The 12,558-nt window shown below is 36.9% G+C and overlaps 1 protein-coding gene across 1 annotated transcript in view; it reads left to right on the top strand.

Moving 5' to 3' along the window:
* The first annotated feature begins 7,904 nt into the window (after positions 1 to 7,904).
* The window catches only part of SEPTIN14 (septin 14), an 85,617-nt gene continuing 80,963 nt past the window's right edge, over positions 7,905 to 12,558 (top strand). Inside the window, exons 1-2 of the mRNA XM_025986424.2 lie at positions 7,905 to 8,084; positions 8,728 to 8,794. Of these exons, the coding sequence (XP_025842209.2) occupies positions 8,741 to 8,794 (54 nt within the window). The 5' untranslated portion in view covers positions 7,905 to 8,084; positions 8,728 to 8,740. The remainder of the gene's footprint in view (positions 8,085 to 8,727; positions 8,795 to 12,558) is intronic.

Genomic DNA, 12,558 nt, shown 5'->3' with positions numbered 1-12,558 from the left:
TGATTGCTTTCTGAGTGTTGAACCAGCCTGGCATCCTGGGAATAAATCCCACTTGGTCATGGTGAATAATCTTCTTAATGTACTGTTGGATCCTATTGGCTAGTATCTTGTTGAGAATTTTTGCATCTGTGTTCATCAGGGATGTTGGCCTATAATTCTCCTTTTTGGTGGGGTCTTTGTCTGGTTTTAGAATTAAGGTGATGCTGGCCTCATAGAATGAGTTTGGAAGTATTCCATCCTTTTCTGTCTTTTGGAACAGCTTTAGTAGAATGAGTATTGTTTCTTCTTTAAACGTTTGATAAAATTCCCCTGGAAGCCATCTGGCCTTGGACTTATGTATCTTAGGAGGTTTTTGATGACTGCTTCAATTTCCTCCCTAGTTATTGCCTGTTCAGGTTTTCTATTACTTCCTGTTCCAGTTTTGGTAGTTTGGGGTTTTCCAGAAATGCATCCATTTCTTCTAGATGGCCAAATTTATTGGAGTATAATTGCTCATAATATGTTTTTAAAGTCGTTCATATTTTCTTGGTATTGATTATGAGCTCTCCTTTTTCATTTGTGATTTTATTAATTTGAGTCTTTTCTCTTTTGTTTTTAATAAGGCTAGCTAATGGTTTATCTATCTTATTAATTCTTTCAAAGAACCAACTCCTGGTTTTATTGATCTGTTCCACAGTTCTTCTGGTCTCTATTTCATTGAGTACTGATCCAATCTTTATTACCTCCCTTCTTCTGCCTGGTGTAGGTTTTATTTGCTGTTCTTTCTCCAGTTCCTTTAGGTGCAAGGTTAGCCTTGTGTATTTGAGTTTTTTTCAAATTTTTTGTGGGATGCTTTTATTGCAATATGTTTCCCTCTTAGGCCTGCTTTTGCTGTATCCCAAAGATTTTGAACAGTTGTATCTTCATTCTCATTAGTTTCCATGAATCTTTTTATTTCTTCTCTAGTATCCTGATTGACCCTTTCAACTTTTAGCAGGATGCTCTTTAAGTTTTTCTGTGTGTTTGAGTTTCTTCCAAATGTCTTCTTGTGTTTGAGTTTGCGTGTTTCTTCCAAATTTCTTCTTATGATTGAGTTCAAGTTTCAGAGCATTATGGTCTGAAAATATGCAGGAGACAATCCCAATCTTTTGGTAGGGTTGAGACCTGATTTGTGACCAGGTATGTGGTCTATTCTGGAGAAAGGTGCATCTGCACTTGAGAAGAATGTGTATTCAGTTCTGTTTTGATGTAAAGTTCTGTAAATATCTGTGAAATCCATCTGGTCCAGTGTATCATTTAAATTTCTTGTTTCTTTGGAGATGTGCTTAGAAAACCTGTCGATTGTAGAAAGCACTATATTCAAGTCACCAAGTATATGTATTATTATCAAAGTATGTCTTTACTTTGGTTATTAATCGATTGATATACTTGGCAGCTCTCACATTAGGGGCATAAATATTCATGATTGTTAGCTTCTCTTGTTGGATAAATCCTTTAAGTATGATATAGTGTCCATCTTCATCTCTTACTACAGTCTTTGGGGTAAACTTTAATTTATCTGATATGAGGATTACTACCCCTGATTTCTTTTGAGGACCATTTAAATGGTAAATTGTTCTGCAACCTTTCATTTTCAGGCTCTAGGTGTCCTTAGGTCTAAAACGAGTCTCTTGTAGAAAGCAAATAGATGGGTCTTGCATTTTTATCCAGTCTGAAACCCTGCGCCTTTGATGGGATCATTTAGCCCATTAACATTCAGAGTTACTATTGAAAGATATGAATTTTGTGTCATCATTATACTTACTCAGTCCCGTTTTTGTGGATTATTTCTTTGGGCTTCCTCTTTCTTTTACAGGGTCTTTCTTAATACTTCTTGCAGAGCTGGTTTGGTGGTCACATATTCTTTGTTTCTGCCTATCTTGGAAGCTCTTTATCTCTCCTATTCTGAATGAGAGAATTTGCTGGATAAAATATTTTTGGTGCATGTTCTTCTCATTTAAGACCCTGAATATATCCTGCCAGCCCTTTCTGGCCTGCCGGGTCTCTGTGGAGAGGTCTGCTGTTCATCTAATATTTCTCCCCATATAAGTTAGGGATCTCTTGTCTCTTGCTGCTTTAAGGATTTTCTCTTTATCTTTGGAATTTGCAAGATACCTCTCTATTTCTTGGATCTGAAAGCCTGTTTCTCTCCCCAAGTTAGGGAAGTTCTCAGCTATGATATGTTCAAATATGCTTTCTAGTCTTCTCTCCATCATGGTGTCCTTTGGAACCCCAATTAAACCTAGTCTTTTCCTTCTGAGGCTGTCATTTATTTCCCTTAGCCTTTCCTTGTGGTCTTTTAATTGTTTTTCTCTTTTTCCTCAGTTTCCTTCCTTCCTATCAACTTGTCTTCTATCTCACTCTTTCTTCTACCTCATTAACCCTCATCGTTAAGACCTCCATTGGATTGCATCTCATTTAATTGAGTTTTAATTTCAGCCTGATTAGATCTAAATTCTGCAGTCATGAAGTCTCTTGAATCCTTTATGCTTTTTTCCAGAGCCACCAGTAGCTTTATAATTGTGCTTCTGAATTGGCTTTCTGACACTGAATTTTAATCCAAATCTGGTAACCCTGTGGCAGAGAATACTGTTTCTGATTGTTTCTTTTGTGGTGAGCTCTTCTTTCTAGTCATTTTACTCAGTGCAGAGTGGCTAAAAATGAGTTCTACTGGAAAAAGGAAGAAAACAAAAAGAAAAAAATAAAGGAGTATCTTCTGATTCTATATACTGTGAATCCATTGACTTACCTTGGAGCTTTCCAGTACTGCTGGGTCAAAACCTTGCTCTTCCCCTGTTCTTCCAGCTGGTCTTGGCGGGGGGGGGGGGGGGGGGGGGGGGTCGCTCCTGTGCTGATTTTCAGGTGTATGTACCTCAGAGATATGCCCTGACCCCTGCCGGGTGTTGGGCTCAGTGGGAGTTGTGTACCCTGTGATGTCCCTGTCCCCTTCCACCCCCCTAGGCAAGGGGTGACACCAGGAGGAATAGCAACACTGCTGGCCGCCAGGTCTCCAGCCCTGAAATCACCTCCTGCAGTAATACCACAGTCTCCCTGTCCTCACTGGCCTGGATTGTCTGGGAGCTGGGGGATGCTGATCTGCACAGCTTAGGGGCATCTGGCAGCAGGAGAGTCCTCGCTGTCCTGGGCCCTCCCCGCTTCCACCTGTCTGGGGGAGCGCAGGATCCTGGACTGTGTCCCGGGGTGCCTTGGTATCCAGGACCTGCGCTGCCAGAATCATGCTCCAGGGTCTGTGGTTCCCAAAGGCAGGAGGGCGCAGCCCCTTCTGCCCCCCGCCCCCATCCGGAGCTGCAGCCTGAGCTTCTTCTGACGTCCGGCTGGGCAGGTGCTCCAGCCCTTTACCGAGCTTGGCCTTCAGTCTGTGGTGTGCTCTTTCCCAGGGTGCACCTCCTCTGTTAGTGACCCTGGGAGACTGGAGACTCCACTGTCTCTCCTGCGGTTCTGCTCAGTTTTCCTGCTAAGTGCCTTTCCATTTGGTTAGAATCTGGTGTGGATTTTTAAGTCCCCACTTCTCCAGGACTGGGCTTTCCTGTCCCAGAGGCTTTGCTGCCTGGCTTTAGCCTGGCTCCTCGTGGGGGTCCCTTCCCCACTTGATTCTTTTTTATTTTTCTTTCCTGCCTTCCTACCTTGTTAGAAGTGCAAACTCTTCTCTCTGTAACATTCCAGCTGTCCTCTCTTTAAATCTCAGGTCGAATTCATAGGTTTTCAGGATGATTTGAAAGTTATCTAGGTAAGTTTGTGGGAACAGGTAACTTGGGGACCCTACTCCTCCTCCATCTTGCCCCCCTCCCCTTAAGTGGTTTTTAACTACAGTCCCAAAAGCATTCAATGGTAAAGAATGACTTTTTCAACAAAGAGTGTTGGGAAATCTGGATATTCATATGCCAAAGAATAAAGTTGGATGCTCACCTTCCACCATTTACCAAAATTAACTCAAAAAGGATCAAATACTTAAACATGAGATCTAAAATTATAAAAGTCTTAGAAGAAACAATAGGGGTATAACTTCATGACATGCTCTTGGAAATGGTTTCTTGCATTTGATATCAAAAGCACATGCAACAACAACAAAAAATCAGATCCCAACACTATTTAATACTTTTGTAGATCAAAGGACACTAGTAATAGAGTGAAAAGACAACCAAATGGGAGAAATTACTTGAAAATAATTATATCTGATAAAAGATTAATATCCAGAATATATAAAAACTCCTACAAGTCAACAACAAATAAGAGACAACCAGATTTAAAAGTGGACAAAGGGGGTTGAATAGACATTTCTTCAAACATGGTATACAAATAGCCAATAAGTACATGAAAATGTATTCAGCATCATTAATTTTTAGGGAAATGCAAATCAAAACCATAAGATGCCACTTCATACTCACTAGGATGGCTACTATTCAAAAAATAGAAAGTACAAGTTGGGAATGATATGGAGAAATTGGAACATTAGTGCATTACTAGTGGGAATGTAAATTGGTGCATGTACTGTGGAATACAGTTAAGCAAGTTTTTCAGTAATTAAACAGAATTACAATATAATCAAGCACTTCTACTTCTGGGCATATACCCCTTACCACATTGAAATCAGGGTCTCAAGGAGTTATTTGAGTTTTTATGTTCATTGCAACATTGTTTACAATAGCAAAAATGTGGAAGAGACCCAGTGTCCATTGACAGATGAATGGATAGATAAAATGTGGTATGTGCATGCTATGGAATATCATTCAATCTTTAAAAGGAAGAAAATTCTATACAATGAGCACTGTTGTTACATGCAACTGATGAATCATTAAGTTTTACCCCTAAAACTAATAATACACTATACATTAACTAAATTTAATTTAAATTAAAAATTTTGTAAAAGGAAGAAAATTCTGACAGATGCTACAACATGGATGAATTTTGAAGACATTAAAATAAGTGAAATAATTCAGTCACAAAAGGACAGATATTGTATGATTCCACTTATATAGGATACCTAGAGTATCCAAATTCTGACATTCACAGTAAATACAGAAATTTGCTAGGGGTGGGGGTTGCAGTGAAGGGGATGGCCAGTTACTGTTTAATGAGTATAGTCAGTTTGAGAAAATGAAGAGTTCTGGAGATGAAAGGTGATGATGATTATATAACACGTGAATTTACTTAATACCACTGAACTTAAAATGGTAAATTTTACATTATCTATATTCTAACTTAAAAAAAGAGCAAAGATAAAAGGACAGCTCAATGACTGAATCTGCTTCTACATTCAATCTCTTGAAATATGTTGCTTTGGTTGATGTTTCTGAAGAAAATATGGTTTCATATAGATATGTAGTTGGAAGAAAGGAATACTTAAATAGTTTTTCCACATGATTTTTAAAAGATTTTATTTTATTTATTTATGAGAGACACAAAGAGAGAGGCAGAGACATAGGCAAAGGGAGAAGCAGGATCCCTGGGTGGGGGGGGGAGCTTGACGCAGGACTCGATCCCAGGACCCCAGGATCATGCCCAGAGCTGAAGGCAGACGCTCAACCACTGAGCCACCCAGGTGTCCCAGTTTTCTCACATAGTTGTTAATGTTTTTCTTTGATAGTCCACCAAAATGTGACAAGATTGGCAGCAATGAAGAATCTGAAACTGTATTAATTTTTTTGTTTTATTACATTAAAATCTGTTATTCTATCTCACTCTCCAAATGGATCTTAAACTCATGTATTACTTTGTAATGTAATGTATCAGTAATTTGGAAAATATCTGTTTATTGGGATATGCAACCCAGTGTTTCTTAGCTGGAGGTGATTTTGCCCTTTAGGAAATATGGCAATGTCTGGAAACAGGTTTGGTTGTCACACTCAAGGCTTTCTACTGCTGTCTAACTAAGTAGAGGCCTGAGATGCTGCTAAACATCTTACAGCTCCTTCACAACAAAGAATTATACAACCTCAAATGTCAATAGTTGGAAGACCTAGTCTATTTAATGCTGACATACTTCATTATACAATATCAACATTTTATATTTGTTAATATTATCACTAATATTTTGGGGCAAATTTGTAAGCATTAAGGAATCTGTCAGGATCATGATGGTATACACAAATTCACTAAAAACTTAAGGACTCAAATTTTACTATTTGCAGCGTGTATTTCCAGTTATTTTCCTTCATGTTACAAAGCACATTTTATCCATTTTCTTTTTTAAAAAGATTTTATTTTATTTATTCATGAGAGACACAGAGAGAGAGACAGGCAGAGACATAGGCACCAGGAGAAGCAGGCTCCCCATGGAGAGCCTGATGTGGGACTCAATCCCAGGACCCTGGGATCATGACCTGAGCCAAAGGCAGACACTCAACCACTGAGCCGTCCAGGTGTCCCCATTTTATTTATTTTCAAGAAACTGTCCTAGATATATTTTAAAAAGTCTGAAAACTAATTATCAGTTGTTTTTTTCAAAGAAAATTGTGTTCCTTGACAAAAGGAGTTATTTCTCACAATCATATAATTTGTTTTACCTAAGACATCCATCATATTTGTATAGTACAAATATTTATGGGTATTCACCTTCTATTTCTTTTTCTGTGAATGTGTGAAGTGACTAACACAATGACTAATAATACAGTTTGGTGCCACTGCCTTGATTAAAGTAGCTGCAGGTTTGCCTACCATTGCTTTAGAACCATCAGTGCAAATGTCAACACATTAGAAAAACCAAATCACCTTCATATCATTAGAAAAAATTTTGACCTTATGAATTCTCTGAAAGAGTGTCAGTGATTCCCAGAGTCTTAGGAAACATACTTTGAGAATTTTTGCTCAAGGCTTATGTGACATAAGTAAGCTCTAATTTGTTTAAGGTTAATTAGGTTTTAAAATGCAAGATAGGGATTCCTGGGTGTCACAGTGGTTTGGTGCCTACCTTTGGCCCAGGGCGCGATCCTGGGAACTTGGGATCGAGTCCCGTTGGGCTCCCTGCGTGAGGCCTGCTTCTCCCTCTGCTTGTGTCTCTGCCTCTCTCTCTCTCTCTCTCATGAATAAATAAATAAAATCTTTAAAAAAAATGCAAGATAACTTGTATCTCTAGTTTTCAGGCCATCTTGTATAGGCTTACAAAAACATAGCAGTTAGAAATGCTATTTTTCTGAAAATATTTGTCTCTTTTTTAAAGCTTTATTAAGATGTGACTGACAAATAAAAACTATATATTTGAGGTGCACAATATGATATTTTGAGATACATATTCATTGTGAAATGATTATCCCTATAAAGCTAATTAACATATACATCACCTCACAGTTACCATTGTGTGTGTGTGAAGAATACTTAAGAACAACTCTTTTAACAAATTTCAAGTATGCAATACAGTATTATTAACTATAATCACCATGCTATAGAGTAGATCTCCAGAACTTTTTCGTCTGCCTAACTAAAACTTGAGATACTTGAATTTATATTAATTTATTTCAAATTCTGAGGAAGATTAGGCAGAAGAAGTTAAGAAACACTTATTTTTAGTGGTTTAGATATGTGTTGTTCATTGCAATTAAAGAGTGGAAATCACTGCAATACCTATCATTAAAGTTCTGCTAAGTCAGATAGAACCTACATATATACTGGACTAAATCATACCATAAAACAGAACATTATCTATCTGCATTAGAGGACAATATTAGGTATAAAAGAAAAAATGAGGTTAATATACATACAAAAGAGAAATAATCCTCAGGATTATTAGTGAAGAAACCATGGTACAGAGATAGTCTTTGGTTCTGCTTTTCTTTTTCTATATTTGTATATAATATTTCCTTTTAAGTCATTCCTCATATTCTTATATCTTTGTGCTGACTCAAAAGTAGGGTAGCATGTCCTTCTCAGGCAGTTCTGCTTAGAAATCAGCACAACATGCACGTTAGTCCTCTCCTCCCTTGTTCCAGGGAGTTGCAAACAGTGTTGCAAACATAATTAATATTTGGTCCATAACTGGGGACAGTAGAAAGAACACCAGCTTTGAAGTCAGTTCAGACCTGTGTCTGCTGCGTAGTTGAAATTGTGAGCAAGTAAGTTACTTAATTTTTCTGACTCTGAATTTTCTCACTTGGCATATGGCAACAAAATATGTATATATCTACCTACTATGAGGATTAAAGGAGCTGAAGCACATAAGCACCAGCACAATGCTAGGTGCACAAGAGCTTCATAAATGACAATTATTATTAATTTAGTTCACTAAGGGACTTGTTTAGATTTTATCAGCTCTTCTTTCCCAATTCTTGTTGCATAAGTATCCTGTGGCACCTTAGTCTTCCCTGGTAAGCTACTGTAGAAAGTTAGGTAATTATGTGCTTTCCTGGTTCTTTTAAGCACATTTTAAAGCAAAATTACCTATTTTGCACCCAGATAGTACTTTAAATAAGAATGCTCCCTGTTGTCTTGATTTCAAAAGAGAGTTTACATTTCTTTGGATGATTTTGCATGTTTATGATTAAATGTATCATATACAGTGTAAGTTAAATATTACATTTTATTTATTAGATAGGATCCTGTCTAGCAAAACAGCCACAATTTAAAACTGATCAATTGTGTGGACCGAAATTCAAAATCTGAATGTCCTATTAGACTCCCTTACTGATATAAAAATATATTAAATGTATCTAGCATTCTAAAGTAATTTTTAAAAGACTTTTGTTTTTTCATTTTCAGCTTTCAGCCTGGTATGGCAGAAAAACCAATGTGTATGCCCATACAAATACCCCATGATGAAGATATGGTTGAGTATATCTTTCAAATAGAACTTTTCATTTTGTATTTTAATGAGATTGGGTATTTTTAAAATATTGGCTCAGTAAAATAATATAGGCCTAGATGATAAAGACTCATGTTTGTTATGTTTGCACATGAATTAACTTTTATATTGATTGGAGTTAAATATCAATGATGGTTTAAATAACTGTTGCTTATTTCTCGAGTTTGCAGACTGTTTTAGTAGTGCAAACGAGTATTCCTATTTAACACCAAAGAATAAACTCAAGAACCTCCTCTTAGGTGAAGAGTATTATTTTGATGCATGTACTTGTAGAAATTTATGTGATGATAATAACTTTTAAATGAAATCATTTTAGGAAGTGATTGGGTGATTACTTGTTTATTTCTTTGCTAAGTTTCATTTTAAGATGAGCCTCTGTGCCAGGGACAACATATAATAATTCACATAAAAATTTACACTAAAACAGAGAGTAGTATGTCAAAATAGATGAAAACTTGGCTTTAGAATTCTTTTTGAGCAGAATTTCAAATGTATACATGAGTATTGATCTATGTTAGATAGTGTTCATTTATGTCTTAATAACTAATGCCTCTCTTCCTGGTATTTTCTCTTCCTCCAAACATGCAGCTTTCTTTATATCCAAAATACAATGTTTTTCCTTTTCTCCTTCTCACTGATACTCCTTTGGAGGGAATGGCTTATACAATCTTTATTTTTCTATCAGTCACACTTTTAAAATCACAACTGATCCACCTTTCATCTTCACTGCTTTTTAAACTACTGTCAAATTCATGATTCAGAAATGAAACCACTGACTTATGTCCATTCCATATTATCTTTGGCTACACTTTTGCATTAAATCATGGTGAACACTCCTTTGTTTACATCATATTAAAATAATAAAATGTTAGAATTAGAAGGGATGCCAAAAGCCAATAGTCAAACTGATAAAATCTGATACATAAATGCTTGTGATACACACTTTAGGAAGTAATCTTACAGTCCATTTTATTTAACGCTTTTGCAATTGGCAACTTAGTTTATTCTCACATTTAAATATTAAAAATATCATGCTCAAACAGTAGGAAAGAGAAAACTTTTCTCAATCTAGGTTTGTTTGTTTTTTCCTCAGCAATAACTAATTTTTGGACAACTTTTCAGACCACCAAACAGATCAACCTTATTCTTTGCTTTTTGTTTTAGTTTCTAATGAAGTTCAATTTGCAAACATATAGTAAAACACCCAGTGATCACCCATCAAGTGCCCTCTTCAGTGCTTGTCACCCTGTTACCCAACCCCTGCCCATCTCCCCTTCCACAAACTTTTGTTCATTTCCCAGAGTTAGGAGACTCTCAGAGTTTGTACCCGTCTCTAATTTTTCCTACTCATTCTCCTTCTTTCCCTCATAATCCCTTTCACTATTTCTTATATTCCTCGTATGGTTATATAATGATTGTCCTTCTACGATTGACTTAATTCACTCGTCATAATATCCTCCAGTTCCATCCACATCAAAGCAAATGGTGGTGATTCACCTTTCTCATGGCTGAGAAATATTCCATTGTATACATAGACCACACCTTCTTTATCCATCTGTCTTTCAATGGACACCGAGGCTCCTTCCACAGTTTGGCTATTGTGGACATTGCTGCTGTGAACATTGGGGTGCAGGTGTCCCGGTGTTTCACTGCATTTGTATCTTTGGGGTAAATCCCTAGTAGTGCAATTGCAGGGTTGTAAGGTAGTTCTATTTTTAACTTTTTGAGGAACCTGCACAGAGTATATCAGAGTGGCTGCACTAGTTCACATCCCCACCAACAGTGCAAGAGGGTTCCCCTTTCTCCATCTTCTCCAACATTTGTTGTTTCCTGTCTTATTAATTTTCACCATTCTCACTGGTGTGAGGTGGGATCTCATTGTGGTTTTGATTTGTATTTCCCTGATGGCCAGTGATGCAGAGCATTTTCTCATGTGCTTGTTGGCCATGGCCTTCTTCTTTGGTGAAATTTCTGTTCATATCTGTTGCACAGTTCATGATTGGATTGTTTGTTTGTGTTTTATATGTACAGTATCATATCATCTGCAAAGAGGGAGAGTTAGACTTTCTTCTTTGCCAATTTGAATGCCTTTTATTTCTTTTTGCTGTCTGAATGCTGAGGCGAGGACTTCTAGTACTATGTTGAATAACAGTGGTGAGAGTGGACATCCCTGTCGTGTTCCTGATCTTAGGGGAAAGGCTCCCAGTGTTTCCCCATTGGGAAGGATATTTGCTGATGGCTTTTAAGATGTTGAGGAATGTCCCTCTATCCCTACACTCTGAAGAGTTTTGATCAGGAATGGATGCTGTATTTTGTCAAATGCTTTCTCTGCATCTATTGAGAGGATCATATGGTTCTTGTTTTTTTTTTTTTTATTTTATTTTTGATATAATCTATCCTGTTGTTTTATGAGTGTTGAACCAACCTTGCATCCTGGGTTTAAATCCCACTTGGACATGGAGAATAATCTTCTTAATGTACTGTTTGATCCTATTGGCTAGTATCTTGGTGAGAATTTTTGCATCCAAGTTCATCAGGGACATTGGTCTATAATTCTCCTTTTTTATGTGGTATTTTTTTGGTTTTGAAATCAAGGTTATGGTGTCTTCATATAATGAGTTTAGAAGTATTCCATCCCTTTCTATCCTTCAGACCATCTTTTTTAGAATAGGTATTATCTCTTCTTTAAACATTTGATAGAATTCCCATGGGAAGCCATCTGGCCCTAGACTTTTATGTCTTGGGAGGTGTTTGATGGCTAATTCATTTCCTCACTGGTTACTGGCCTGTTCATGTTACTATTTCTTCCTTTCCAGTTAGTAATTTGTGGTTTTCTAGAAATGCATCCATTTCTTCTAGATTTCTGTATTTGTTGGCACTAGCTGCTCTTAATACATTTTTAAAATCATTTGTATTTCCTTAGTATTGGTTGTGACCTCTCCTCTTTCATTCATGATTCTGTTAATTTGAGTCTTTCTCTTTCCTTTTATAAGGCTTGCTAGGGGTTTATCTATCTTATTAATTCTTTCCAAGAACCAACTCCTGGTTTTGTTGATCTGTTCTACAGTTCTTCTGGTCTCTATTTCACTGAGTTCTGCTTAAATCTTTATTATCTCTCTTCATCCTCTTGGTGAATGCCTTACTTGCTGTTCTTTCTCCAATTCCTTTAGATGCAAGGTTAGCTTGTGTATTTGTGTTTTTCCAATTTTTACAGAGTGACTTGTATTGCAATGTATTTCCCTCTTAAGACCACTTATGCTGTACCCCAAAGATTTTGAATGGTTGTATCTTCATTTTTATTCGTGTCCATGAATCTTTTTTAATTCTTCTCTAATTTTCTGGTTGACCCATTCATCTTTTAGCAGGATGCTCTTTAACTTCCATGTGTTTTAGTTTCTTCCAAATATCTTCTTGAGATTGAGTTCTAGTTTCAAAGCAGTGTAGTCTTAAAATATGTAGGGGACAAGCCCAATCTCTTGGTATTGGTTGATACCTGATTTGTGACCCAGTATGTGGTCTGTACTCAAGAAAGTTCCATGTGAACTTGAGAAGAATGTGTATACAGTTGCATTGGGAAGGAAATAGAGAACTTTCTGTATACATCTGTGAAATCTATTTAGTCCAGTGTATCAGTTAAAGCCCTTGTTTCTTTGGTGATTTTGTGCTTAGAATATCTGTCATTTGCATAAAGTGCCATGTTGAAGTCTCCTACAATTAGTGTATTATTA

The sequence above is a fragment of the Vulpes vulpes genome, chromosome 5 (assembly GCF_048418805.1).
Source record: "Vulpes vulpes isolate BD-2025 chromosome 5, VulVul3, whole genome shotgun sequence".
NCBI classification, from domain to species: domain Eukaryota; kingdom Metazoa; phylum Chordata; class Mammalia; order Carnivora; family Canidae; genus Vulpes; species Vulpes vulpes.
The sequence above is the reverse complement of the archived record's forward strand: the minus strand, read 5'-3'. Positions and strand labels throughout refer to the sequence as shown.